The 27,640-nt window shown below is 53.9% G+C and overlaps 4 protein-coding genes across 8 annotated transcripts; 2 read left to right on the top strand and 2 right to left on the bottom strand.

Annotated features, from left to right (window-relative positions):
• The first annotated feature begins 830 nt into the window (after positions 1-830).
• CPSF4L (cleavage and polyadenylation specific factor 4 like) lies at positions 831-4,029 on the top strand. The gene is made up of 7 exons (XM_075720162.1): positions 831-933; positions 1,243-1,293; positions 1,755-1,907; positions 2,177-2,272; positions 2,603-2,700; positions 3,256-3,450; positions 3,961-4,029. Exons 1-7 carry the CDS (start codon positions 831-833, stop codon positions 4,027-4,029), a joined length of 765 nt encoding a protein of 254 aa, XP_075576277.1.
• An 845-nt stretch (positions 4,030-4,874) lies between these two features.
• On the bottom strand, positions 4,875-8,233 carry MTNAP1 (mitochondrial nucleoid associated protein 1). The gene is made up of 5 exons (XM_075720161.1): positions 8,147-8,233; positions 6,682-7,705; positions 6,161-6,268; positions 5,839-5,955; positions 4,875-5,318 (listed from the first exon to the last, which is right to left on the bottom strand). Exons 1-5 carry the CDS (start codon positions 8,231-8,233, stop codon positions 5,290-5,292), a joined length of 1,365 nt encoding a protein of 454 aa, XP_075576276.1. The 3' UTR covers positions 4,875-5,289.
• Positions 8,234-8,287: 54 nt separating this feature from the next.
• Positions 8,288-16,800, top strand: VCF1 (VCP nuclear cofactor family member 1). Of its 5 annotated transcripts, XM_075719857.1 has the most exons (5): positions 8,288-8,380; positions 10,132-10,228; positions 14,083-14,124; positions 14,396-14,458; positions 16,147-16,800. In XM_075719857.1, exons 1-5 carry the CDS (start codon positions 8,334-8,336, stop codon positions 16,390-16,392), a joined length of 495 nt encoding a protein of 164 aa, XP_075575972.1. In that variant the 5' UTR covers positions 8,288-8,333; the 3' UTR covers positions 16,393-16,800. The 5 variants fall into 5 exon arrangements, with proteins under 5 accessions (XP_075575972.1, XP_075575974.1, XP_075575973.1 ...); XM_075719859.1 differs by lacking the exon at positions 14,083-14,124 and having other exon boundaries at positions 14,399-14,458; XM_075719858.1 differs by lacking the exon at positions 14,083-14,124.
• A 297-nt stretch (positions 16,801-17,097) lies between these two features.
• COG1 (component of oligomeric golgi complex 1) lies at positions 17,098-27,206 on the bottom strand. Its single transcript, XM_075719599.1, has 14 exons — positions 26,895-27,206; positions 26,564-26,808; positions 25,463-25,644; positions 24,939-25,109; positions 24,704-24,857; positions 23,610-23,820; positions 22,666-23,454; positions 22,218-22,364; positions 21,098-21,259; positions 20,668-20,795; positions 19,731-19,839; positions 19,156-19,265; positions 18,975-19,050; positions 17,098-17,591 (listed from the first exon to the last, which is right to left on the bottom strand). Exons 1-14 carry the CDS (start codon positions 27,204-27,206, stop codon positions 17,451-17,453), a joined length of 2,937 nt encoding a protein of 978 aa, XP_075575714.1. The 3' UTR covers positions 17,098-17,450.
• Positions 27,207-27,640: the final 434 nt, after the last annotated feature.

Here is a 27,640-nt window from a genome sequence, read left to right as displayed (position 1 = left end):
CGGGAGCCGCGTGATGGAGGAGGGACGGAGCGTTAGGTTAAACCGGGGGGGCTGCGCCGTCTTTGCTGGGTGGGCCCCCAGCAGCCCCGGGAAGCAGCGTGGCACCGTGGTCGTGCCCAGCGTGCGCCGCAGCAGCCTGGCACAACTGCAAACCCCCGGCCCAGCGGCGGGGACAGAAGGGGCTTCTCATCGGGGTGCGAGGTGCGACCTGGCTGTACCCCCAAGAGCACAGGGACGTGGGTCTGTCCTGCCGGGCACCAGGCGCTGCTGGAGAGCGGCGCTGGGGACGGTGCAGCTCTGCACCCCGCCATGCTCAAAGCACTCGGAGTGCAACAAAACCCACGCAGGGTCCGGCCCTTGCCATCTGAGCCTTTAGTTGCAGCACGCAGGCCACGTTTGGCTCCCTTTGAGGCTGAGCAGCAGCCCCGGTGTGAGGGGGTTAACCCAGCCGCGCTGCCCCAGAGCCGGGGCTGGAGGAAAAGCAGATGTCAGTGCAGAAAGGCAATTACGGGGGATGCGATGGGGGCCCGGGGCTGAGCTCCCTGCAGCTGGGCTGCAGCACCAGGCAATCACGGCTGCAAATTGAGACCAGATGTGGGCAGCTTCTCTCCCTTTAAATGGAAGGCTCGGGGCTGCTGCCTGGGTTGGTTTTGCTCTGGCTTGGGGAGGAGGAGGAGGGTTTGTGAGTGCTGCTGGGGCCCAGGTTGGCTGCGGTGACCTGCAGAGTGTGGGGGTCCCTTGGGAGACCTGTGCTTTCTTCAGGCAGCCCCCTTGCCGCTGTGCTCCCTGCCTGTGCTGGGCTGGAGGTGCCTCTCGCTGGAGCAGGGGCGATGCAGGAGCTGGTGGCCGGTGTGGAGAAGATCAGGTTTGACTTGGAGGCTGATGTGGAGCAGCAGCGAGGAGCTCAGCCCCTGCCCTTCCCAGTTATGGACAGTAAGTTGGGGACAGGATCCTGTGGCATCCTTGGAGGGTGACAGGGGTGCAGGAGGTGTTGGGGTTCTCCTCCTTGCTGGTGCTCCTGGTTCTTGCTGCACTGACTGCTGTGCCTTGGTGCCTCTGGTCCTGCCTCCTCCCTGGGCTCCTGCCTGAGGCCAGCCTGGCTCCGGGCATTGCTCCCTCGGGGATGCATCTGGCACAGCTCTGCGGGTGGCATGGGCTGAGATGCTCCTGCCCTCAATGGTGCGGTGGTCCTGGCACTGGGGCTGGCGGGTGAAGCTCTCCCTGCCCTGCTTTCCTCCGCAGAGCTGGGGGCGGCCGTCTGCGAGTTCTTCCATCAAGGGCTGTGCACCAAGGGTGTGTGCTGGGAAGGGATGGGGATGGGATTGGCACCACCCTGCAAGGTCCTGGGGTCACCAGGGAGCCAGGCAGGGCCCCTCTCTGCTCCCTGACCAGCCCATATCCATGGCAGATTGCTCCGTGGCCCTACAGCCAGTGGGTCGGCAGGGTTTGACCCAAAATGCTAACACTGCTCGGAGTCCATCATCCCCCCTGGCCCTTTGGATGAGTGCTCCTACCCCTTCTGCACCGGGGAGGGCTTGAACACCTCCAGGGCAACCAGACCTTGGCAGCGCCCAGGGGACCGAGCCCCCTGCACCCAGTGGGTGCTGCAAATCTCCTCCACGTCCTGGAAAGCTCATGCTGACATGTCCCAAGCCAAGGAGCTGGGGGGTGCTGGGGATTCCTGAGTGCAGGAAGGGCTGGGGGGGGCTGTGGGGCACGGGCAGGCTCCGACGGTGGGCGCATGTCGGGGCCAGGCGTGCGGTGCCCATTCCAGCATGTCGGCGGGGAGAAGACGGTGGTGTGCAAGCACTGGCTGCGTGGGCTCTGCAAGAAGGGTGACGGCTGTGACTTCCTGCACGAGTACGACACGACCAAGATGCCCGACTGCTATTTCTACTCCAAGTTCGGTAGGTGTGGGACTGGGCTGGGGACCCCAATGAGCCTCTCCCAACCCCAGCACCCATGTCCCTCGGGTTTGGCCTCGAGCAAGTGCCTGATGCCATCTCCTGTTTGCGGGAAGTAACGTTGTTGGCACCCACCCAGGGCCACCATTCCCCGGGCTGAGCCTGGCTGCTCCCAGGGCACCTCTGTTCCTCCCATCCAGCCCATCCTTGAGCACTTTCCACTGCATTTGGCTTGAGCGACCATTGTCCCACCCATGCCACCCCTTCTGCAGGTGAGTGCAGCAACAAGGACTGTCCCTTCCTGCACGTTGATGCCACTGCCAGCACCGTGGGCTGTCCCTGGTACGACCGTGGCTTCTGCAGGCACGGTGAGCTGCTGGGATGGGTGCTGGGGTGAGCAGGGGCTGCCCATGTTCCCTACCCACCAGTGACGGGGGGTCTGGACCCCACTCCTGGCCCAATCTCCTGCCACCTCGGAGGTGACCAGGCAGAGTGGGGTGAAGCACAGCGGGCTGTCTGGGGGCTGCCTGGGAGTGGGACTGGGTGCCCAGTGGGGATTTGGGCTTGGGGAGGCAAAGGCCCCATTGGAGCTGAAGGGGAATGGGGCTGCTGGGGAAAGCGGAGCTTCCGAAATCCCTGAGGGGCAGGGGGTGTGGTACTGTGTCCCCATAAGCAGGAACCTCTCCTCTGCGCGGCAGGTCCCCTGTGCAAGTACAAGCACACGCGGAGGGTGATGTGTGCCAATTACCTCGTTGGCTTCTGCCCAGAAGGACCCAAATGCAGATTCATGCAGTACGTACGGGGCAGGCTGGGGGGAGCTCAGCACACGGCCAGCCTGGGACAGCGGGGGACAGCCCCCTCCCCAAAGCTGCAGAGGTGGATGTGGCCCTTGCAGTGTCTGGGTCAAGGACAAGGGCGCTTTAGGTCCTTGTCTGAACTAACGGGACCCCTCTGGTCTCTCCTCACGTCCAACCTGAGCCGGTGGCCACAGGGTTTGCGGCGGGTGGGCAGGGAACAGCCCCAGCTTCCATGGGGATGCCTGGAGCAGCTGCCTGAGCCCTGGGCCAGCCCTGAGAGGCCGTGGGGGGGATCTGGGGGTACTGCTTGCCATGTCCCGGGGAGTAACTGCCTGTCCTCTGTGTCCCCCTCCAGCCTCAAGGCCGGGCTGATGACGAGCAGCACGGATCCGTCCGAGGTGAGGCAGGGAAGGCTCTGTGCCATTCCCTCTTGAGCTGGAGCCCTTTTGGTCTGTGCCTCTGCTCGTCGGGGTGATGCACCAGCTTCCCCTGCCCCACAGCTCTTGTGGGACAGTGGCTGCCAACCACCCCCCTCCTGCCCCATGTCCCCCCAGGGAGCTGGCCATCCTTGGGGGCTGGCACGGCTGGATCTGGCTGCTGGCGGGGACACTGGATGCAAGGATGTGCCACCCACGGAGCCCCCTCTACCAGTCACTAGTGCTACCCCGCACCCGACAGCGCAGCTGCAGGACACCGATAGCTGCCCCCTGAGCACACAGAGCCTGCTTGAACAAGGCATCTGCTTCAAGGTGAGTGGTTTTTGGGACTGGGAGGCCTGGCAGCAATGGCCTCACCTTGGAGGGAGGGTAAAGTGCGATGGTGAGGGGCAGCGTGTGGCACGGGGGCTCCCACAGCACTCTCCAAACAGCTCCCTTGAGATGTCCATCTTCTCCCTGGGCTGTTTCTTGGCCCTGGAGCCTGCCTGCCCCAGGCAGCTGGGGTGTGAACCTGTGGGAAGGAGGCCATACTTGGATTGAAATACTCTGACTGCATGTGAAGGGTCTTCCGTGGTAATAAACACTTAATAAACCTAGGGCAGAATAGCCCGGGAGAGCAGCGAGCCCCTCGTGTCCCTCTGGGTTGGAGGTTTGTTGTGGTTGGAGGTCTCAGGATGCTGCTTGCAGGTGAGAGCTGAGCCGGAACAAGGCATGGCTCCATTAGCCCAGTTGCTGGGAACTGATGTGAAAATGAATGTGTGCTAACACAGCACTTGGTTGATCCAGCATAAAACGGATGCCTGCCTCTCCCTGTCCCCACAGTGCGGACAGAAGGGTCACTACACCAGTAAATGTGGGAAGGCTCAGCTGGAAATGCTGCTGGGGAAGTGACTTGCGTGCTCCTGCACGGATCCGTGGAAGGAGGACACTGGGAAGCGCGCCGGAGCCAGTGAGACGGCTACTCGGGCAGTTGCTGGACTAGAAAAGCCAGTTGGTTTTGCTCGGCACCGGCTCTCGCAGCTCTTTGTGTGAGCGGCAGAGAGATCACAGCTCCCCTAATGCAACTAAAATTGGACTCTTCACAGCTGCCTCCGGTCCCTCCTGCGCAGCTGGCTGCCTGTGCTATCACAGGTTTGAGGGGCGCGGGACCAGCTTGCGCCAGGGTCCAGGGCAGATGAGGGTGTGGGTGTGTTAATCCCCTGCGAGGGGGGTGCAAAAAGCACCATGTTTGAGAACACGCGGTACCAAGCAGGAAAGGAAAATGTACAAAGGTTTTTATTGCTGGGAAGAGGGAGTTCTTGGTGAAACACCTCTGGCACAGTACCACTGCACCACTCTTTGAATAAAGAGTTGATTTTTTTTTCCCCCCTTGGCTTTCTTTTGTTTTACCCTTCATGCCTGTAACATGACCAATCCTTTTCCAGACATGTTTGGTGATGGCAGGCTACAACTAGCACTCCTAACTGTCCTCATTTGTCTGATGCAGACATCGGTTTGCCCTTTGGGCACAACAGCTAATCCAATGGATTTTCTTCCTCCAGAATTAGGGCGCTGTGGTCTGAGCGCTGCTGCTTTAATGCCTTCCCGAAGGTCCTTCCCAGTCCCACCAGTGCCGCATCGACAGCAAAGCAGGGGCTGGGGGCCCTTTGTGGAAGGGGCCCTGCAGGGACCACCCTTCTCCTGCCACTCGGTAGCAAACCCCATCGTGCTTGCGGCAGAGAGGGGTAAGTAAAAAAAAAAGATGGGCTGTGCTGGGCACAACTCTGACTACAACATAATGTCAATTAATCTACACAAACAGCCCAAGTCAAGGAGTTGTCCCATGTCTGGTGTCCCAAAGTGAGAGATTTGGGTTCCTGCAGACTACAGGAGCTCTACTGCATACTGAGGGGCGGCTCTAATGCCTTCTTCTTTCAGTACCAAACACCACCTGAACCACAGAGCAGTGACTGCAGGCCATTACTGGCAGTGTCACACCTCTGTCTGCAGGAGGGGAACTGAAAAGCAGCCCTCAACAATTTAAAGAACCCGTCTCTGATAGTAAATGCGCCTCTACTGATTTGAATCCCTGTTGGGACAGCGGTCCTGAGCACTTCTGCTGACTCCCAGTCAAATCTTCACAACTGTTCCTTGGGTGCTGTTCCACCTTCTTCAGTGGTATTTACGCCAGCGATGACACTCTAGAAAAACAGGGGGGAAGAAAATCAGAAGAGCGTTAGCACAGGGCTGTGCTCAGGGACTACATGAGCGTGCTTTGCCCAGCAGTGATGAGTAGGGGACTGACTGCAGCATTCTCTGTTTATGCGCTGTAGAGCTGTGCACGAGAGTAAGTCCTGCTGGGGAAACTACACAAACACCAGTAAATCCCTTGTCAGTGAGGAGTAAATCCAGGGAATGGGTGCTTAGTGTTGGAACATCTCCTCCCTCTGCTTTGCGCAGGGTTTAAAAGTGCTCCTGACGTTCCTGGCGCTCTCCAGGGAGAAGCTGTGAATCAGCAACTGTTACCACCAACTTTAACTAAATTCCTCTGCCTACCTAAGCCAGGCCAGAACACTGTTCTTTGAGCTCTGATATTAGTCTTAACTGTGAAATATTTGAACTATTTCAGAGCTTGAATTAACATGAATAGCAAACAGACTCTCCGCCTGCTGCAGAAGGGGAAATTTCCTGAAATGGGAGAGAGCAGGAAGGAAATCTTACTGATGTGCTGATAGTTCCAGCCATAGCTGAGGAGGCAGTATCCAGCCAGCAGCATGGAGATCCCAGCTGGTCCCCCCCTCTTCACGTTGATGTATTTGTCATAATAGCTGCTCCAGGCTGTTGGAACAGAAATGCAAGCGTCAAATCACGTGCAGGTCTTAAGAGTTCCCTGGTTTCTATTTAACTTCCTAAAGCCAAATGGTTGAGTCTATTTATTTCCTTCTTTTCATAAAGACCCAGACTGGCCACTTGGATGAGGCTGCAGGAAGTAAATTGGGTCAGCGGGACAATTCTGCCCCAAGAGCTGGGAATTTAGCCTTACCTTTCCGCGCTCCTCCAAGCAGCCCCTGGGGAGATAAGTCACAGGCGGCCAGCCACGCGGGCAGCTCCCCCAGCCTTACATCCATCAGACGCCTTTCCGAGAGGGGACCTGTGCGATGAGAAGACAGAGCAGTCAAAGGCAGGAAAGCGAGGGCAGCGCGTGCGGCGCGCTCGTGTTGCCTGCGCTGGACGGTGAGCACGGAGCTGGCATCTGGTACGGCTGCGAGAGACCTGGGCCTGACTGCTCAGCAAGGAAGAGTGAATCGTCTCGCCCCACAAAGTGAGCTGGCTCCACCAGCCCAAACATGCAAGAGCCTGTCTTAAACCTAAATGGAAATGCAAACCGTTGGTTTTGCAGGCTGGAGGGTTGGACAGTTAACCTCCTTGGATCCTTCCTGGATCACTTTCTGGATGAACCCAGCAGCTTAGCGTTTCCTACCCCTCCTCTCCCATTCACATCAGATAGTTTAGCCTGACAGTGCAGCAAATCTCAGCAGTAGAGGCTTTTGTTTCTCACGTTACCTTGCTGTCCCTCTGAGAAACTGCTCTTTGGTGCCTTCGTTGTGATCCCCATGTCTTCTTGGAAAGGCTTCCCTGGAAAACTACTCAGCTTGTCATAATTAGGATACAAATCTGGAAACCATTCCAAGCCTGTGGCACCTGCCGGTGTGCTGCCGGAGGCCTGGGATAGACAGATGGGCTGGCTTTTGGAGGTGCGGAGCAAGAACTGGTGCAGTGCCAGCTCGGTGTCCCTCCTTGCGTTCAGGAGGGGCTCAGAAACTGCAGCCATCTGGTCCTTGCTCTCTCGAAGCTTTTGTATGCCGGTTAGGTAATTTTTGGCTGCCCCTTCATTGTGACCTCTGCAACCCTCTCTCACTGACAGATGGAGGTTCTCAGTATGCAAAGCAGAAACAGGGGCTTTGTATTCCACACCAACTTCTAGGTACATCTGCTTCTCTTCTGTCACTGTTTTGTCTGTTCCCTCCTGCTGAATGAGGTCACCAGGGCTACTTCTGCGGTCAGCTTCAGGTGGATCTTGAAGCACGGGTATTTTTATTGCCTTTAAACTACTGCCTTTTTCTCCCTTTGAGCTCGCAGACGCATTCTCCGCAGCTCCAAGGCTGCGCGTCTCTGTGTTTGTGGTTTCTGGGTCATTTCTTCCCTCCCGCTGGTCAGGCTGGGCTGTGGCAGCGTGGTCAGCAGCACTGCCTGGATCTGGCCCATCCGCAGGCGAGCTGTGCGTGCCGTGGCTTCCTGCTGAAACGCCCCTGCTCCTGGAACCACTCTTCTCCCTGACCACCCTGGCGCGGTGCTTCTCTATTACTATTTTCACTCCATTACTCAGCTTTTCGGGTATATCTTTAACCTCCTCGAGGAGCAAATCAAGGGACTTGGCTATGTCCTGTACCGCCGGCTCCACCTTGCGCTCTACGCGGCATCCATCGGGCTGGTGGCGAAGCCCGGGGCCGGACCCTCCACCCTGCTCGGCCGCGGCCGCCTTCCCCTTCCGCGCCGCCCCAGCCGTCTCTGCGCCTCCCGCCGCTGCCTCTCGGGGGGCCGCACCGGGCAGCCCCTGCCCCACGCCGGGGCTCTTGCTGCTCTTACCGGCCGCTCCCGCCCGCGGCCTGCTGCCTGCCCCCGGCCCGGCGGCGGGGCTGGGGACATCTGAGCCAGAGCCGCTCCCGGGCGCGGGGAGCCCGGCGGCGGGGCCAGGGCCTAGGCCTGAGGCGCTGCTGGCGGCCGAGCCGGGGCCTAGGTCTGGGCTTGGGCCGGGGGCGCTGCCGGGGGCGGGTCTCGGCGCGGCCTTGCAGTGCGGGAGGTGGGCGCGAAGCCGCTTGAAGGGCTTGTGGCAGTGCGGGCACAGCTCACGCCCCGCCGGCGCCGCGGCCATGGCTGCCGCCGCACCCCCCTCCACCGTCCCCGTCACCGGTGCTGGCCTCGGCGGCGGGCAGTGCGCATGCGCAGCGCCCTCCCCGCCCCGGCTCACGTCATGACGCAAGGGGGCGTAGCCGGGCGGGGAGGGCGTTGCGCATGCGCAGGAGGCGGAGACGCCGGAAGCGGCGGTTGGGGCCATCTCTCCTCAGCGGTGGGCGCCGGGCCGGGCCGGGCTGGGCCGCACCGCCGGCTCTCGCCTTGCCCCGTCCCCGCCTCGCTGAGCTTCAGCCCAGCCCGCCATGAGCTGCCGGCAGCCGCTGCCGAGCGAGCGGGGAGCGAGACAGAGGTGGGCGGTGCGCGCCGGTGTGGGGGAGGGGAGCGCGGCCTGAGGGGAGGCGGTGGGCGGGGAGGGGGCCCGGGGCTCGGCTCCGGGGGACGGCCCCGAGGGGGGCCGAGGGGAATGAGGGGGGTACGTGGCGAGCGGGGCTGGCAGGCGGGAGGAGGGGGGGAGGGCGGGGTGGCTTACACTGCCCTGGAGGGGCTGGCTTGAGCCAGAGCGTGGGTGGGAGGGGGGAGCTGCGAGGGTGAGGGGTGGGGGCGGAGGGGAGGAGCGGCCCCCTGCTCTCTGGAAGGGCTTCAGCTGGAGCTGGGAGGCTGGTGGCGGGGAAAGGTGTAGCCGGGGGTGGCGGTTGGCTGCGTTCGGGAGATCGAACGGGCGCAGGGAATGCGGAGGATACGGGGGCCTGGCGCTGCGCTGGAGGGGCATTTCTCGGCGTGGTGGGGAAGGGGAGGAGGTGGGTCCTCTCCGGGCGGAGGAGAAACAGGAGGGACCGTGAAGCACGTAGGAGCTGGGCTGTGAGTGCCCAGGGTGTGAGGTGGCGGGGTAGGCTGTGGGGAGGTGGAGGTGTTGAGTTTGCCAGTGGGCTGCAGGCGTTAAGAAAGGAGGGATCTAGAGGCAACACAAATGTGGAGCGAGGGGAGGGATGTCTCTTCTAAGAAGAGCGGTTCTAGGAGAGGGAGAAGGCAACGGACTGGATGATCTTAAAGGTCTTTTCCAACCTAAACGATTCTATGATTCTGTGACTGTGGTGGGCAGCAGTTGAGAGTGCTGTGAGCATCACGGGCGAGCTGGGAGGCAGCTCCTGGGCTGTAGGCGTGGACCAGATACCGGCAGCTGAGTCTGCTGCTGAAGCTCGTCTGTAAGAAAAATTAGAAATACCTCACTCGAGTCTGTTCTGACTCATTTGAGTATGTATGAATTTTTAGCCACCAAAACAGCTCCAGCCTATATTTTGGATAGTGCCCGGCATGCTGAGGTCCTGGTTGACCTGTGGTGTTTGTAGGGTGGGAAAAATTATATTAGTATTAATTCTGCCAGACGGTGAGAGACACTGGTTTGCAGGGATTCTACGTTGCTGTTGTTGGTCAGCTGCTGCAAAGCAGCATTGATGTCATAACAGGATGGCAAATACATCAGAAACAGGGAAGGATTTATCTTCCATGAGGTGTTTTCTGACAAAACCTTCTTTCCATGTGGAAAATAACGTTGCTCGGGAATATGACTTGACTTCAAATGCTGTCATATTGGAGAGACTAAAGAAAGTCATTGTAGGCGCTAACTGCAGGCTCGTGTAAGCAAGATGAACGTAATTGGGTATTTATTGAAAGTGTGGTCACTGCCACTCTTCCTGGGTGCTTTTCTCAGCCTGTCAGATGTCATTCAAAGTCCCAGGCTTATTTTTAGATGTGCCTGAGTACTGAGAGCAGTTGCAAGGCTGAGAATTGTCAAACGAGTTTATTTAGAAAGATGCCCAGCGTTGGTTTTGATGGCAGGTGTGAGTCCATGTCCCTTAAACTGATATGAAAACGTCAGCCTGCCTGCTTTGTGAGAAACATGATTGCTTCCTCTCTATTCTGTAGAGAACAGCTAAAAAGAGAATATGAAAGTCCGCAGCACATCAGAGGTTTAGATACATCCTTCATTAATTTGTCAAGTTTTACTGCTTTTTTTTGTAGCGTTGCCTTAAGAGAACAAAACAGAAGGTATATCAGTATAATATTTTTTTTTTCCCTCCTTTCTCCCTGAACTTTCTTCAGGAAGAGGAGACGGAATGGCAATGAAGATGATGGTCATGTTCCCCAGACGAAACGTAGTACCAGGAATACTGTCCTTCAGGACTCTTGGGACACTGAGGTGAGAGCCTTCTCGGGCATTCAGTTTCCTTTAATGCTGAATTTAAGTACCGGTTGGAATATTCTGTGAAATTTTATTCATGGAGAGTAGTTAGTGAAAACACTTTTTTTCGCTTTGTGTATGAGGTCACGAGGCTTGACTCTGTTACGTACGTCAGAGATTGAAATCTGTAAAAAGTGGTTTGGAAATCATCATGTTTTCCAGTGAACCTGGTGATCTTTGGCCTGAATATTTCTGTTCGTATACTTCAAATACTGATGTGTAGCACCCAAATGAAGGTACAAGAAAAGCATTTGCTGCCACTTCCAATTTTGCTGTCTGAAATGAGGTGTAACGTATCCAGAACTGAGGAGAAGACTAGGGTGGATTACAAGTGCATGTGGTCACTTTGCCTGGCCATCTACTCTTCCAGCTTCGCATTTACTTACAGCAACGTGATTCTTTGTGGTAGAAAGTCAAAAAGCATTCCAACTAGTACGATACACAAAGTGCCTGTTGCAAGCAGTAGTGCTTATCTGATGTTTAAAAAATGTTCTGATAGAGCTCGTCAATTTAAGCAAGACTCGCTCGTTCGCAGCTAAAACACTTGAACTCAAACTGTTGGGTCGCTGCTCATGTTTGCCGTGATCTTTTGCTGGACGTGGGATAAACTGTCTCTTATTCTCTCATCGCTCCCATGACAGGTGTTCTAGGGTGGTGCAATTTGCTAGCTATGAGATTTCTTTTTTTAAAAAATGCTGATTTCCAAGCTGCTGCCAGATTTCCTGAATTGTTGCCTGTATTAATCATCTGAAAATTCACTGTATGCATTTCTAATTAGCAATGTAGTTCTGCTGCAAAATGTTCATGGAAAAGAGCGTGCAGAGCAGAGGCTCCCTCCTGGTTTGTGTCCTTGGAAGTTAATGAAATGGATTTCTTTTAAGGTTTTTGAAATAGCCTTCTGGTTTTTTGTACAGCCCTCTCACTCCGAAGATTGGCTGTAATGAGTAATTACGAACTATTGCAGTTATAGTGAAGTATTAACTGTACTGTGACTGCGGAAGATGTTTTGTGCTATGTAACTTTGAGCACCATCTCTTTTATTGTATGGTAATGGCTTCAAATGTATACTTATATTTAGATTGATACAAAGCTCTGTATCCCTTTGTTCCTTGTGAGGGAGACTTTTAACTGGTACACCTTTACATGTAGCTGATGCGATAGTCAGAGATATTGTACAGAAAACGCTCTAACAGCTGAGATGTTCATCACTAAAGAATTCGCTGCGATGAAAAATGTTCCTGGTTCCTGTATTGTCAGAAGTTAAGACCTGCTGGGATGAAGTAGTGTTTGCTTCTCGGGTATAACGGGTAGAACCATAAATAGTTGCTTGCCATCTGACACTGAATCACTTGTCCAACAGGTTAAACACCTCTTCGTTTGTAGAGTAGTTAATGGCTAAACGAGCTTTGTGGCGGGAGGAGGAAGAATTTAGTGTGGAACGAGGGATTGAAGTAGGAGTAATGAAATTAAGAATATCAGGAAAAACCTTCATGGTGAGTGGCAGAAGCACCTTTGCTTGTCATATAAACACTTGGCGTTTGACTGGGCAAAGCCGCTAAAATGCAGACATGGAAATAGCCTTGTAGTAGCCACACAAGAGTGGATGACCTTAACTCTGTCCTTAATGGCTGTTTTGTTTGGGGTGCCTGCAAGTGAACAGCATGGGCATGAACTGCCTGCCCCGCCACCAGCGAAATCAGCGCAGAGTTCAATTGCTGAAGCTAACATTAAGACTCCTGCTTCATGCATGCACTTGTGTTGTAAAAGTATGTTTTTAACACATTAAACCCTGACGCGCAGGCGAGGAGAATCTCTTACTCTTGGCGCCGAAGTGGAGGAGCGCACCTGCTGGACACAGTTTTACAAAAATCAAGGTTGCCTTTCTCGAGGGAACAAAATCCACAATGTCGTCTACTGATGAATAGAGCCTTTTTTTTCTTGCTTGTTTTCTTGTAATGTTGGGTCACTGAATTGAGCATGTCCAGAAATTCAAGCCATGAGATTAAATCAGTATTATTTGAATTTTTGTTTAAGGACTTCCTGTGCCAAATGGAGAAATTCTTGTGCTTATAGTGCACAAGTGCTTCCGATTGATATCACTTTGAAATTCTTGGCCATTTGTAATACTTTTATTTAGTTTCCTGATACTTTGCCATTTGCAAAGGCAGCTCTTGCTGGTCACAAATCCTCACGAGCTTTAGGATATTGAACTAGGAGAGGAGGTGTGTGTGTGTGAGAGCAATTTTTAACTTCAAAGAGTACGTGAGGAGAGAATTGCTTTTCATCTGAGGGCATATACGCACATCTGCCTTTTGTGAAACACCAGCTAAAGTACTGATTCCTTTTGCCTTCCTTCAGTTGAAAGTTGGCTGTTTTCTCTTACAGAGTGTGGTTTGCTTGAGACCATAACCTCTGTATGAAAATCAGGCAGCCGTATTAGTAAACCTGTATTTGGCTTTTGTCAGATCTCGTTCCATTTTTTTTTTTTTTTTGGTCTTACTCTCCATAGCTGACAGCAATATGTTTAAGATGAAGGGAGATTTTTTTCCCCTCAGAGGCAGGTCAAACGTGGGCTGTTTTGTGATGTTGTCCCTCAGTCCCTCACTTTGAATCCTAGCATGAGCTAGATTTGATGCGAAAGGATATCGCTGTTTTTTCCCACTAGATTGTCCTTTCATCCAGGGTAGACAGCATCCTTGACTCCGACAGGAGGGAAATAGATTCGCTTCACTCTCCGTCAGCACTACTTCTTGGCAAATGGCTATAACGATGTGCAATTCCTGCTCCTCCTGGAACAAACCACTCCCGCACTCCTAGGTGACAGCCTCCCTGAGGATGACCGTAAAGTTCTGCCTTGCAGTCCACGAACGGGCACACGACGAAAACGCTAGGCTAGAGCTACGGCAAACGTTAAACATTAGCGAAGCAGAGCGTTTGCCACCGCATTTCACTTCCTGTTCAGCCTGTCCTTTGTTTACTAGGAGGTTAGCTGTGGTGTTTTCCCTGGTACTCGCTTACAAATTCAGCAAAAGCCCTTCCTACTCCCCTGTCATTGCTGTCCTGTACATGAAGTTAGGCAGAGTTGTAGTGGATCCTCTGAGAGGCCAGCTGCATGCAGCCACTCACGGGAGCGATGAGAATCTGCAATTGTGCTCTGCAGCCTGGGGAATCACCAACGAAAAGCCCTCTGCTCTGATTTTTCCCTGAGAAGGAAGTAAGTCTGCAGTGTTCTGACTAGCTCTTTTCCTTCCTAAGTTTCTTCTGTAAAATCTCATTTCTTGTGGTTCCAATGACAGGACTCCCCAGAGCTTAGAAATACCACTGTTTTATCTGTGGAGATTGCTGACGCACAGCAGCAGTTGCTTCTCTCAAATCAAAGTGTTTGTCTAGCATTGCAGCTATGCCACTCTACACTACTGAGGAAGGGCTGGTCTTAAATTCTAATTAAAACCAGATTACACCTCTGTTAAACTCGTCTTGAAAGTTTTTGAGAGCAGCAGGCTCTGAATGACTGTTTCTTAAGTTCCTCTCACGAATGATTGAGATGCTACGTCACAGATCGGCAGACTAATATATTTAACAGGACATTTGTTTGGAAATTATTTAAAACTTCTATAGCTACTCAGTGTGATGTTAAGAGGGGCTAATGAGTCAGGTGGACCGTGAAGATGTCCTTTTGATACTTAAAGTACTCATAAACTTTCATTGGGCTACTTCCCTTTGCCCTTTCGCTTAAAACTTTGTTTCATTGTGTAGATGCCTGTCATTGCTGACATGATGACTTTAAGGATTCTTTTTTTGTCTAATTGTAGTCCAAATGCGTAACAGAATGTGCACCACAGCCTGGGGAAATGGTAGGTCTTTGACGTGATTTGGGCAATAAAGGGGCTTCACGTGCTAGTGAATTTTTGCATTAGAGAAATGGAAATAAAGAGGGTCTGACAAACCAGATCTGTCAACAGCCTTAGGTGTAGGAAGCACGTCCCAGGACACTATCTCGGTTTTAAAAAAATGAGACACGCGTAAAGTAGTTATTACTAAGAGCTCTAAAATGTTTGTTAAGATGTGAAACTTTAGCAGTAAGTAATACTAGGTTCTCATTTCGATTTTTACCTTGATTTTCAGAAGGTGGCTGTAACGAAAAACAGTAAGGAACACAGACTAAAAGGAAACAAAGTGTCCTGTGCGGTGGGTTTCTCTCCAAGGCTGCTGTGACTTGTTCAGCGTAACAGCATTGCATTTCAATATTTGTGCTTCTATGCAAAACGAGATGGTCTAGCAGGCACCATTTCGTGGCTCCTCTCTGTCCTTCTGGTGTCCTCTCCCTCTCTAGTGTTAGCAGTGTTAGGAAGAGGAGCTGGTTGCTCGTGTAGTTACATCTGCTGCTTCCTCAAGAATGACTTCACGTGCGTTCTGTTGTTCTCTCCTTGCTAGCTGAAGCTAACATGCCAGCACGGGTGCAGCCTGGGGTGCCGTTGTCTTGCTTGCTGTACCGCAACAGAACCGAAGCATTTTTGTTGCTTAGCAAAACAAGGAAGTTTATATGGTTGAATTGCCACGATCGATTGTGGAATCGGTGCCGTGGGGTTTCCAGTCGGCACTGAGACGTGGTCCACCTCAAATACTCATACAGCGCCTTCCTGGGCCTTCCTCACTGCTCGTTGACAGACGTGTGGGGTGCAGTTTGCACCATTCTTCAGATTTACTCCAGAGTGAGGCCTTCTGGATGTGGTGCTGACTGTTAAATTGCTGTGGGCTTCTTTAAATTTGTCTTCCTCTGCTGTGGCCACCAAGCTTTGACTTCCGTGATTTTAGTTTAAAACTCAGAAAAATGTGGGGTTTTTTTTAGCTGTTGTCACTTATGCTGGCTGCTTTTGTGAATTTACTTCTTATGGGATGGCAAAGTAGCCATTCTCTGATTCTTAAACACCTAAACATCTGCAGTGTTGTCCTGAACAGCATATCACACAGTAATGAAATATTTCAGCTGTAACTAATGGAACCTTTCATTAGCAGCCCTTAAAATGGTGTAAACCACACGGTTTTATGTCTTTGAAACACTGAAAACGATGGCTAATGCTCTTCCAATCATTACCATGAAATGTGTTTATCCTAAATGCTGGCAAATGAGCCCTGTCGTCTATGCGACCTAAATCATGAGTTCTCTTCTCTGCATGTGGAAGTCTTCGATGCCTGTCGCTCTTTCACTGTCGTGTCAAGTAAATTGTTACGGAAAACTACCAGTTAATGTTGCCATCCCAGTACTTGATTGGGAGAAGAGTAGTTGTTCTGTATGTCGAGGTGTTCAAAGACTTAAAATGGGTATCGTGTTGCATTTGTCTTTAACAGCCTGTTGCTCTGGATGCTTCAGATCTCATTTTAGAAAGACTGACTTGTAGGAAAATGCTTTGCATGGTGCTTACTTAGAATGTCTGCTAGAACAGAAGCAATAAACTTTTCCTCATGCTCTGCCTGCCTTTACTGACACGCGCAGCTCAGTAGGAATGTTCTTTATTTTCCAATTCTCAGATGAATTCAGCAAACTTCACTAGTGCTAACGTGGGTCATGGGGGCAGAGCTGGTGGGCCTAAAAGCGAAAGATTGAAATCCAATGTGCTAGAGGTCAGCGAACCTCTGGGTGAAGGCTTGCTCATCCCTTCAGCTCTGTGACGCTTCTTGCGTGTTGCCAATACCAGAAGCTATGAATGCCGAGAAAGCACTCGGCAGATTTACGTTAGTCCATCAAGCTGAATGTGAGCCTGCAAATCTGGAAGGGAGGGACTTGCTGTAAAGATTGTTTGCTTAACTGAGGTGTTTCTTTACGGACAGGAGAGAAGACTGTGTGATTTTTGCTGTTAACCTTCTCTTTGTCTCAGTCCTCCAGCAGCGATAGCGGCAGCAGCAGCAGCAGCAGCTGTAGTAGCAGTAGCATCAACAGCCCCGACAGAGCGTGCAGTGCAGAAACCAGCCTAAACCCGATAATTGCAGGATCCAGTCCTGTCTCCTCTCAGTCCTTCCATGAGCAGTCTGCACTAAGCCAAGGTCCTTACTTCCACATCAACCAGATCCTGAAGGAGGCACACTTTCACAGCTTACAGAGCCGGGGACGCCTTCCTACATGATGAACCAGCAGTTCCCCGCCTTCTGTGAAGGGACAGCACTGTGTAGATTTGATATTTCAACTTAAAAGTTTGTTAAAATGGAATTGCACAAAACGCCTGTTGCCTTTTCAGTCTATATTTGAAATAACAGGTTAACAGGAAATTGTTTACTTGTGGTTTGCTGCACTATTGCAATGCAAAAGGGGCTTTGAAGCAATTTTTATAGGATTCTTTTTGGGGTGGTTATAAAGTACGTGTCAAGAGGAGACCGAGGAATCCACATCTGTGTTATAGGATTGCAAAATGTCCAATTCCAATCGACTGCCTAATCTGTTTGTTAGCAATTTGTTGCTTTATGTAAAGTTCTCTCAAACGTTCCTCTTCAGTTTTATAAGTCTTTTTTTAATTTCAATAAACTAGTAAAAAATTTATTTGGCAACATAATTTTTTTTGAGCATTTAGAGTTACCGAGACAGGAAGGATAGGTGCTGTCACTGGCATCCCTTAGGGCTGCCCCAGCTGCGAACTCTCCACCCAGCTGTGTGTGCGACAAGCCTTATCTCACTTCATCTTTACTGCTGCAGGACTGGAAAGAAAAATGTGAAACTAGAACCAGGAAAGCTTAGGCAGCTGTAGCCGAAATAGCAGGTGCCCGCTGGGTTTGCTCGGAGAGCAGATTAGTGGTGCCTGCAGAGACAAGTGTAGAGTAGCCCAAGGAGGGGCTTTTGAAGGAGGAGTCGAGTCCTACGTTGCTCCAATACCTACTTCTAGCTGTGAAATGTTTTGTTTTCTGTTACAGTGTGTAGGGTTTGGTTTTTTTTTTTTCTCCTTTAACTTGACTTTAATGTCAACGACTTCTAAGGAAGAGGAGGTGAAAGAGTAGCTACACCTCTGTTCCAGCAGCCGCACGGCAAGGACAATCCTGACCTGTGCCTGGTTCAAGGGGCGTACTGTGATCTGGCTAAGGATGGAAAAGTTCTTCTGACAACACCAGCAGAGGTGTCACCGCTCCCTGCCAAGGGGAGAGAGCGATCTCGGTGAAGACGAATACACGGACAAACTTTTTATTTTTTATTGCATCACTTGGTCATGCCAGAAAGCCATCCCAGCTTGAAGAGAGAAGGTGCAGCTGCGTCTTCCTCCTCGGTTACAAGCTGCCTGAACAAAGAGCCAGGGCGCGATGCCTCGTCTTCTGCTCTTGTGAGTGCAGGAGGTGCAACCTGTTAGTTTTTAAAAACAAAAGCGTCAGTAACTATTACGGCGTACCTTTGACTTGCTCCATAACCTCGTCCATAGTCGCTGCAAGGAGGTGTAGACTGCAGCAGAACAGCTCTTCCTAGGCAACTTGACCTTGAACTACAACCTGAGCAGTGTCACCCCTGGCGCTTAGCGACAGGCAGACAGAGGCAGTTTGGAGTGGCAGAAGCACAGCACCTTGCTGCTGTTAGCAACAGGTAACTTTTCAGATGTCATTCCATGCTCAATAAAAATCATTCTGTACGGCAGGGAAGGGCTGTTGCTGCTGGAGCAAGGGGCTAACAGCATGGCAGAAGTAGAGCTGTTGCCCTTGCAGAGAGCTGTTCTTGAGTAACTATGGACTTTAACCTCCCCTGAACTGTTTTAGCATAAAAGGAACAAGCATCCGTCAGGGATTCCGAGAAGCATGGCTAACGCGGGACATATGTGTGCCACCACAGCAGGCGTGGGGAGTGGCAGGAGCAAGCCAGACATCACTGCAACACTTCTACGCTCTACTACAGCTGAGGTGTAAGAGGTAAAGAATACCTTTATTGTGAAGCTTTGGGCTTTTAAATAAGTATTTGGCTTATACTGTGTCTGGTCCTTAATGGTTCTGAGTAACGGAGAACAAGAATTGCAGAGCAAACATCAAGTAACATGCTCTGCTCTGATAAAACCAGACCTTTACTCTTCTGTCCCAGTTGAAAAGACATCCCCGCAGATGGATTATTGGGTTAATAAGAGCTAAAGGAAACAGCTTACTAATTACCGCTTGCTGTAGCAGTGAGGTATTCCTTGGCTCTTTCAAGCCTCAGCATAAAGAACTCCATTTAAGCAGGTGTTTTAAACTGGGGGAAACATAGCAACATAACGGTTGTCTACAGATAAAACTCAGAAACAGGACAACAGAGAGCCTTTGCAAGAGAAGCAAGCCACTCTGTTCACACAGGCTTAAATACCCAAGCCAGGCTTCGTCAGGAGTTAAAGGTCAGCATCGCACTGGAAAGGAGTTCCAATAATTAGCTAGTACCCTTTGACATTTCTTGCAGCCGTCTTTAAATGAATTGTCTTTTATGCATTGATCTCAAAATCTGTACAAGTCTTCACTGCATTTTCATGGTGGTTATTGCCTATGTTTTACCACAATGCAGCGGGCCCCAAAAATACAGGGGCCATCAGGTTCTTTTTGAGGGTCAAGGGGAAATCCAAACCATCTCGTGCTGTGTTGCCATAATGGTTCTCTCATTTTACCGAAAATAAAAATCAGGTTAAATATTAACTGTTTGGCTACTTTCTTCTTTCCCCGCAAGCTCTAGTGTTGGTGGGAGAACGGCAAAAAGTCAGTAAGGCTCAATTTTACCAACCTGAACTCTTTCTGTGCTCCTGGTAGCAGACTTGCTCTTTCGCGAGCTCGACATACTCAGTGGCAGAAGTCCAAATCTTAAGAGATGGAAGAAAGAAATGCGGCCGGTCACAGTGCAGCAGCAATTTTAGACCCGCTTCCCAAAGAGACGTGAGAACGTGCAGAAGAGCCGAGTACCTTACCTGATCTGGCTGGATGCTAACGGCAAGATGTTGTGGAGCTCCTGGGAGCTCAGAGCGCCGCTCCTGCTTGTGTACTGGTTCTCTGTGCCGGTCAGCAAGCCAAAGAGAACCTGGAAGGCACGAAGGAGCTGTTTGTATTTGGGGGCAGCCGCAGAGCTGACACCGCAATGCAGCACTGGTGAGTCTCCTGGCATGCCACTTGTGATTGGCTTTAAGTTTGAACACAAAGTGTCTCCCTCCCCCCTCTAACTCTTGCTTTTAATTGGCACTGCTCGTTATTACCATAATCGAGTTCTAGGCCTGTTTCAGCACTACTTAACCCAATTAGCATTGCAAAGGCTCCAGTGAATCTTGTTAGATAAAGTTCAGCCAACTCCACGCACGATTATATGCTGTGCAGCCAGCTCAGCAAGCTCCTCTTATCTTCAGCGGGCATTAAATACTCTTCCCATTTCTGAGTAAGTGCCAGTAGTTATCTTTTGGCATCAAGCAGTCTATAAAGCGCCCCCAGCTGCCCTTCAAAACATTTTGCAGCCCTGCTTCCTGATCCATCCCTTCCTCTTCCTCAAACTTACGGAGGTTCGCTGAACCAGGCGATTGAGGTTACTGTTCAAGTGCGGAGTAAAAACATCCAAGTCAAACGGATCTATGTGTCCCTCCAGGAAGTCGGTCACCTTCTCAAGCCTGCACGCAGAGCAGAGTCCCGTCAGGGGTTACATCCTAGCGCCGGCTGCTGATGCCACAGGGTGGTGTCACCGGTCCCTCTGAAACAGCGAGGGGCTTGCCCCCAAGAGGTGACTGAGCCAAATGGGAATGGCTCAGCAGAACAGCAGCTGCCTAAAGGGTTTCCAGCTACCACCCAACCTACGCTATCGGCTGTTGCAGAGGAACCTTCTCCCTGCTGTACGTCTCAGAGTTCTCAAGACTGGAGCATACGCAAGGTTTTAACTCTTGGGCGGGAGCTTAACTGTTCTCTCCAGCGGCATCCTCTGACACTACCCCTGCCGCCGCGCGGACATGCTGCGTATGCAAGCGGGGAGACCAGCCCGCTGTCTCCCAGCTCTTGGCTGCAGAATCATAGAATTGTTTAGGTTGGAAAAGATCTTTAGGATCATCCAGTCCAACCATTAACCTAACACTACCAAGTCCACCGCATATCGGCTACAATACATGTTTTCCAGCCCAAGGAAAAAGGACGCTAGAAGCGGCAGCGCCACTTACAATCCTGGACGCGCTCTCCGTGCAACATTTCCACTGGATTTTATACCTTCAGTATCGATATTTCACTGAGTGTAAACAAACCCACCCCTCATTCTTTATTTTGAGGATGAGCTTAGCGCCAGTGCAGATGTCAGAGCTCAGAGTCTGCGCTGCCCTTCTCCCGTGAGGCCCAAAGGCACTGCTCCTGCCGGCGTTCTCTTGACAGCCACTCAGGATGTTGATTTAAACTATTTTAGGCCCCCCCCCCCCCCAACCTACTGCTAGTATTTGAACCCCAGAACTGTACCGCACCCGGAGTCATGCTTGATCCTGCTGGTTTTTGCTTCCTCACTCTTCGCCGTCAAGATGATACTCAGGTATCGCAGATCGTAGAGTAACTGCAGAGCTCTGTTCTGGGTCATGGGGAAGGTGCCTGCTTTCTGCAAATAGGACAGTCAGGAACAGGGCTCTTCACTCGCACAGAGAGAGCTGTCAAAGGACTGCTTCAGGGGAAACATTTAAAAACACCGGCACCAAGAAACAACCAACCTAACTGAACCGTTCCGAGTGTGCAGTCTGGTGTCTGATCCCTTTTTGCCTCATTTTTGGGGGAGGCAGGGCAAGAATGTACTCACCCTTTCCAAGTCTCACAAGCAGACATTTTCGGTTCCAAAATCACCACGTGCCCAGTGACCCTCCCATCCCATGCCAGCTGGGGTGAGGGCTGATCCTACTCACGTACCTTCTCCTGCTTCTCTTCCATGAGCTTTTCGTAGGCAGCAAGCACCTCTGCCATGCAGGTCCTCAGCAACTCCTGCAAGGTGACTTTCGGAAGAGTGTGGCCACCGACCCGGTTCACCTCTTGGCACAGGCTGAAGAGGAGGCACTGGACGTACCAGGACGGCTGATTAAGAAAACAGCATTTATTTTCACGTGGTCTGTAAGCTACGTTAGCTTTATCCACAGCACATCATCGCCTTGGTTCTCGTGGTGCAAGCTTCCTACTTCCTCAGCAACCACAAAGCTCCGCTGCCAAGACCTGCCTGCCCCCATAGCATGGCTCAGGTATCTCGCAGGTTATTTACTGACACACCAGACACTTTGAGGACGACTGCTATAACCAGGGCCCACAAGTACTTTTACCAGAAGTATTCACCCGAGTGTAGTCAGAACAGAATGGCTTGTTGTGCCTCTTCTGTCACCACTGACACTGCTCTGACCACCCGCTCCCTGGGCTTGTTATTTACTCCCTCACTTTTCTCCTGGGCCTCCCAGCTATCCTGAGCTCTCATCTGGCTGCTTTTTCTTTCAGAAGCAATAAAATTCACCTTGTAAGGTTCATTACAAAAGACCCCATCCAGCCCCTCCCGTACTGTACAAACGTAGAACTCACTCTTGCCCTCCTCTCCCTCCGCGCGATCGCTGCCTGCTTTGCCACTGTGTCATTCCTGCACTGCCACCACACCTAAGGAAAGCTGCAAGCCTCGGTTCTCTTAGGCTTTGTGCGGTCCCACTCTTGCAGCCCTGTCCTTCAGCGCATCCAATTTCCATGAAATCTCTCTCCTGGGGGCCTCTGTGTATAAACCAGGCATAAGTCCTTCTTTGGCTCAGTTTTACAGGATCTGGGCCAATATTAATTAATTTGAATATATAGCAGCAGCTATCTAATTTCCTTCCTCTGACCTCTGTCCTTAAGAGGTGAGTATCTCAAAGAGCAAATAAGAGCACCGGGGAGTGCCCTCTGCTCCTAACACCAGGCAACCTCCACAGCAGGTCAGCACCATTTGACATTTTGGAAACCAGCGCTTTTCTCCTCCCAGCAGACTGTTTCTCTGTGTTTACCAAGAGGACTTTTCTCATACCTGCACAGGCAGCCGGATCTTTGACGTTACACTGTTTCCAGACTCGGTCTCCTCCTGAATTTCAATTTCATCCCAGTTGGTGGCTGTGGCCAAGACAGAGCCAGCTGTGTCTAGCAGCAAGGTGTGGGTAAAGCACTGAACCAGACCCTAGAGTGCAAAACACAAAAAGCACCCAGTCACAGCCAGCTCTAACAGGAGTACCAAAGGACAGGCAGCCTGCTCCTGCCCGCAGAGAGACAGACATCCTGCTCCTCCCAAAGTGAATCTTACAGAGACCATCCCACCAGATACCACCTCCGAGCCGCCGCCGCCTCCTCTCCCTGCAAGCTGACTGAGCAGCGCGGCGAGCTCTCAGCAGCCAGCGAAGAAGCATCAGCGCTGACCGCAGGGAGCTGAGTGAGCGAAACCCACGCAGGAAACAGCTGTGATGAGAGAAGCAGCTCCTTACTTTGGTGACAGCTGAGCTCCAGATCTGGTAAGCGAACAGGCTCTGCTGCAGGACCTCTGCCTTCACCTCCTGCCACTTGGCCTGCACAGGGGTCACTTCCTGGGCTTTCCCCTTCCCCAGCTTCTTGGCGGAGCGGGTTTCCTTCAGCGCCGTCTCCGTGCCGCCCGACTGGCCCAGGATACACTGCTTCAGGTGAGGGCAGAGCTCGGTCAGGGACTGGCAGAGTCTTGCCATGAAGAGGACAGCATTGAGTCTGGCATCACTGGGAGCGTCCGCCTGCCCCCCCAGCAGGCTCTGGGCACTCTGCAGCTCTTCGCGCACGCAGCTCAGCACGTGCTGGATGCAGGCGACGCAGCGGTCGCGGAGCAGCCCCTCCACCGTGCCGGCGTCGGCGTAGCGGTCGAAGGCAGAGCGCGGCTGCGCCATGGGAGCAGCCTCCTTGGCGGCCGAGGAGTCGGTGGGAAGGTAGGACAGGAGGTCGTCCAACCTGGCCTTCAGCTTCGAGTCCAGAGCCAAGCAGAAGCTCTGCACGCACGGCGTGAGCGCCTGGGCCTTCATGGACAGGCCGCTCTTGGCGAACTGGCCGCGGTTTGCCACGTTGACCCAAGCGGCGTCGGAAGGCAGGTCGCTGGAGCTCTCTGACCACAGGAACAGGGCCACGTTGTGTTCAAACTGGATGTGCTTGCTCAGGGCAGAGGTGCCGGATTTGACTTCAAGTTCCTGCAGAGCTAAGGTGAGAAGCTGTTTGGAACTGTTTGAGATGGAGTCAAACCCTTCTTTGGTCAGTGTCTGGAACAGAAGCAGGAGGGGGGGGGGGGGGGGGGAAAGCCGCTTTTAAGCACCTTTTACATGTGCCTCCTGCTGCTAACAAGCACCACCGTTTGAGCCAAGAAGAGGGAGCACGGAGCGAGGCTCCCCACGAATTGCCGCAGCAGAGCGCCCACCTCTAGCCTGTCCAGGAACAGCTGCTGCAGCAGATCCTCCCAGAAGGAAGCGGGCTTGTCCAAAAGGCGACGGCACACCGCCTCCCAGTTCTGGCTTATGGACTCACTCGTGAGCAGCTCCCACACCGCATCGCGAATCCCCGCGAGGCCTTTCATGCTCTTCACGTAGACGAGCAGGTTGCTGACCCCGGCCCTGATGTCGTCGCTGCACCTGAAGGCAATGTTTTGCTTCAGTCCCACTTGCTCAGACACAGCCCCAGGGAAGGCAGGAGAGAACATCGGCTACATCAAGGTGGGGGAATCATTAACCTGTTGGTAAGAGGCTCTGCCTGCAGTCACCTGCGGGGCTGAGGGCACCTGCCTCTCAGAGAAGCACCCTGCATCCCACACCGGGGCCCTACAGGAAAGCCACGTGCCCGCCAGCAGCAACCCCAGGCTCCAGCGGGTGTCGAAGCCAGGAGCACTGCACCCCAGGAATGCCAGCAGGCAGGGAGGACGGGTGGGGGCTCTGGGAAGGGTCGCTGGGGAAACATCCCATGGCCAGCAAGCACATCATGGGGGGCTGCGGCTGACGACAGGGACCAGCTGGCTCCATCAATAACGACAGAGGACTGACGAGGCTGTTAAGGAGCAGGCAGAGCTGCCAGGGCAAGGTGGGAAGGGGTGGAGCTGGCAACTCTATAAAGGGGTCTGGCTGCCCCACACAGCCCAGGGAAGGGCAGTGAGGAGGAAAGAGGTGCTGGACCAGGAGCCAAATGAACCAGGTAAGGGATTTTCTTCTCATTTGCTCTGCGCTTGTTTGCTGGCGGTTATGGCAGTGTAAAGCAGTTCTAGAAAAATATCTTTGTGCGGCTCGGGTGGTTTGTTATATCGGAGCGTTACGGCCTGGCTGTTAGGACGGTGCTATGCTGCCTCTGGCTGTGTTACTGCTGGGGACAGGGCGTGCTGGCCAAGAAGCCAGCAGAAGATGCAGCCTGGCCAGAGTGAGCGAGGAAGCAGGCGAGCTTGGGTTTGCTTTGTTGCTGCTGCTGCCTTGGCACAGAGGCCGGCATGGTGTCCGGGAGAGTCCTGCAAACTGGGACCGTCACACTCACATGGCAATCCACTTCTGCAGCGTGTCTCTGAGGTAGTCCTGGCTGATGGGGTGTGCCAGGGTCCGCAGGGCTGGCTGGAACTCCACCACGGATTCTGGGAGGTACCTGAACCAGCTGCTCAGCTTCACCTCATCCTCCAGAACCCCACCTCTCCCTGGAAGCACATGGGGTTGGGGGGAAATCAGCTCAGCATAGGGGGTGGCCTCCTGCAATGCAGAGCTGCCTGGGCACTCACCTGCTGGGTGCTGGCCTGTGGTGCTCTCCAGGGTCGAGAAGAGCAAGCCGCAGGGCAGGGCTGGGTCTGGTGGCATCCCCTCAGGCACAGTGTAGAAGAGAGCATGAGCCTGGTACAGAGTAGTGGTTAGCAGCTCCATCAGCGAACACACCTGAGCTTTTATGCCTGCACCTGCAGAGAAATGCCTTTCAGCTGAGGCAGCCCCTTCAGCAGAGGTGTGAGCAGCCCTGCCTTTCAAGAGCTGTGGTTCTAGTGAAACCTTCTGGGGAAGGGCTGGAGGGCAAAGACCTCAGCCCCAGGCACCACCCGCCTCCCCATTACAGATGGGCTCAGCTTAAGACCCTGAGCACCGTTCATTTTTGCGGCGTTTTGCTGCTGCGGCAAAACACTGCCAGCAGTAGCATGATGCGGTCGCGTCCCCACCATCGTGAGCTTTATGGGACTCACCCATCTGTAGGGTAAGAGAGAGATGAAGCGAAGGGGGCTACCCTGACTTTAAAAAGGAGGCAGCCCCTCGTACTGACCGTGGTGCGGCTGGTTGAGCAGCTGCTGGATGGCCAGCTTCCTGGCCAGAAGGAAGTCGGCGAGGGCCTGGCGTGGAGAGCTGTCTTCCAGGAGCATGATGGCACACAGGGCTTCTGCCACTGCCTGGTCCGACACAGTCTGGCTCTTCAGCAGGGACTTGCTCTCCTGCAGGATGGTGGATCTGGCAAGGGAATGTGGTGGACAGTCACCGGTCTCGGTGCTTGACCAAGATATTTGGGTGTGGTTATGTGATAACGCACCAAGCAAGGATGTTACTTTCCCCAGGTAGAAGCGGGTGTTATAACCCACCAAGGATGTTACTTTCCCCAGGCAGAATTGGGTGTTATAACCCACCAAGGATGTTACTTTCCCCAGGCAGAAGCGGGTGTTATAACCCACCGAGGATGTTACCTTCCCCAGGTAGAAGCGGGGCTATCTGGGTGTTACGGGGCTGGGTGAGGCATTCCCGCTGGCTGGCAGCGAGAGCCTCGGGGCAGCGCCAGGGTCTCTGGTCACAAGCTCATGGAATGGTTTGGCTTGGAAGGCACCTTCAGAGATCACCCAGTCCAACCCCACTGCCGCGGGCAGGGCCATCCTCCACTAGACCAGGTTGCTCAAAGCCCCTGTCCAACCTGACCGTGACCGCTTCCAATGATGGGGCATCCCCTGCTTCCCTGGGAAAAGCATCCCACCACCCTCCTCACCCAACATAGAATCATCGAATCGTTGAGGTTGGAAAAGCCCTTTATGATCACCCAGTCCAACCATTAACCCAACAGCACCAAGTCCACCACTAAACCAATTAAGGGGACAGTAATAAGTAATTTCATGTTTCCTGGCTTGGTGGCTGGATTATTTTTTAATGAAAGTAAAAACCAGGAATCACCAAGGTTGGAAAGGAGCTCTAAGATCATCAGTCCAACCATCAACCCAACACCACCGTGCCCACTAAACCATGTCCCCAAGTGCCACCTCTGCCCATTTTTGAACCCCTCCAGGGCTGGGGACTCCCCCACCTCTCTGGGCAGCCTGTCCCAATGCTCCACCACCCTTTCCACCTCTTCCCAGCAGCCACCGAGGAGCCCGCCACGCCCTCCCACCTGAGGTGGCCGGCGGTGGCCACTTGCCGCAGGAGGATGGGGAAGCGGGCGAGGACGGGGCTGCCGCGGGCCCGGGGCGCGTCGAGCTGCAGCTGGCGGCGGAGGTGGCCGCCGAGCAGGTGGAGCCGGGCGGCGGGCAGGTACCGGCCGGCCTCCACGGCACCCCACACCTTCTCGGGGACGTCCAGCAGCAGCTTCAGCTGTGCCGCCGCCCGGTAAAAGCTCTCCTGAGCCGGCGGCCGAGCCTGGAGGGGAGGCGAGAAGAGCAAGGGGTCAGGGAAGGGGGTCCGGGGCCGCCCCCCGCCCCGCCGCAGCCCCTCGCCCCCCTCACCGGCGCCGCAGGGCCGGGCCGGGCCGCGCCGCCCCGCTGCAGGCCCCGCACGGCGCCCAGCAGGCGCTCGGCGCTGAGGCGCATCTCGGCGATGGTGTCGGCCGCTTCGATGAGGTCGCGATAGCGCTCGCCCACCATCTGCCGCAGCTCCTCCCGCTTCTGCTCGATGCCGGCCCGCAGCCGCCGCTCCACCGCCCGCAGCTCGGCCGCCGTGTGCGCCTCGAAGAGCGCCTCGGCCTCCGCGCCCCGCGCCGCCATGGCCGCCCCGGCCCGCAGCGGGGACGGCGCCGACGTGGACGCCGCCGCCGCCATCTTTGCGACGGGAAGGGGCGGGCGCTTCCGGGCTGGCGGCGGGGCGGGGCGCCGCCATCTTTGTGCAGGGCAGAGCCGCGCCCCGGCGCCGTTGCCATGGCGACGCCCGGGACGGGGGGGGGTGGCGAAAGCACCGATTTTTTTTTTTTTTTTTTTTTTTTTTTTTTTGGTCCATTTCCCGGGGAAACGGGCCGGTTATCGCGTCCTGCGGGTGCCGCTCTCGCTCCGCACACCCCGTGAGGCCGCTCCAGAGGCGGGGGGGGGTGCGGGCCGCGTCCCCACCTCAGCCCCCGGGGAGCTGGGCCGGGGGCCCGGGGGCGGCTCTCGCTGCGTCCCCCCGCCGGCCGAGCTGCCCTAGAGGGGCCGGCCCGGTGCCCCCCCCAGCCCCCCCAAACCTTTTTTTGGTTTGGTGGGCTCCGCTCAAACCAGGGTGC

The sequence above is a fragment of the Pelecanus crispus genome, chromosome 12 (assembly GCF_030463565.1).
Source record: "Pelecanus crispus isolate bPelCri1 chromosome 12, bPelCri1.pri, whole genome shotgun sequence".
Taxonomy (NCBI): Eukaryota; Metazoa; Chordata; class Aves; order Pelecaniformes; family Pelecanidae; genus Pelecanus; species Pelecanus crispus.
The sequence above is the reverse complement of the archived record's forward strand: the minus strand, read 5'-3'. Positions and strand labels throughout refer to the sequence as shown.

Bases quoted from the DNA above. Each gene is read 5' to 3' on its own strand.
- CPSF4L (XM_075720162.1), top strand. From the start codon at position 831: ATGCAGGAGCTGGTGGCCGGTGTGGAGAAGATCAGGTTTGACTTGGAG. The intron at 1,908-2,176 runs GTAGGTGTGGGA...CCCCTTCTGCAG, and splicing joins CTATTTCTACTCCAAGTTCG to GTGAGTGCAGCAACAAGGAC. The intron at 3,451-3,960 runs GTGAGTGGTTTT...CTGTCCCCACAG, and splicing joins AACAAGGCATCTGCTTCAAG to TGCGGACAGAAGGGTCACTA.
- MTNAP1 (XM_075720161.1), bottom strand. From the start codon at position 8,233: ATGGCCCCAACCGCCGCTTCCGGCGTCTCCGCCTCCTGCGCATGCGCA. The intron at 6,269-6,681 runs GTAACGTGAGAA...CTCATCGCACAG, and splicing joins TTTCTCAGAGGGACAGCAAG to GTCCCCTCTCGGAAAGGCGT. The intron at 5,319-5,838 runs GTAAGATTTCCT...CTGTTTTTCTAG, and splicing joins CTGGAACTATCAGCACATCA to AGTGTCATCGCTGGCGTAAA.
- VCF1 (XM_075719857.1), top strand. From the start codon at position 8,334: ATGAGCTGCCGGCAGCCGCTGCCGAGCGAGCGGGGAGCGAGACAGAG. The intron at 8,381-10,131 runs GTGGGCGGTGCG...AACTTTCTTCAG, and splicing joins GAGCGGGGAGCGAGACAGAG to GAAGAGGAGACGGAATGGCA. The intron at 14,125-14,395 runs GTAGGTCTTTGA...CTTGATTTTCAG, and splicing joins CACCACAGCCTGGGGAAATG to AAGGTGGCTGTAACGAAAAA.
- COG1 (XM_075719599.1), bottom strand. From the start codon at position 27,206: ATGGCGGCGGCGGCGTCCACGTCGGCGCCGTCCCCGCTGCGGGCCGGG. The intron at 25,645-26,563 runs GTGGGAGGGCGT...TTCCCTTGCCAG, and splicing joins GCCACCGCCGGCCACCTCAG to ATCCACCATCCTGCAGGAGA. The intron at 21,260-22,217 runs GTATGAGAAAAG...TTTCTTAATCAG, and splicing joins AGATCCGGCTGCCTGTGCAG to CCGTCCTGGTACGTCCAGTG.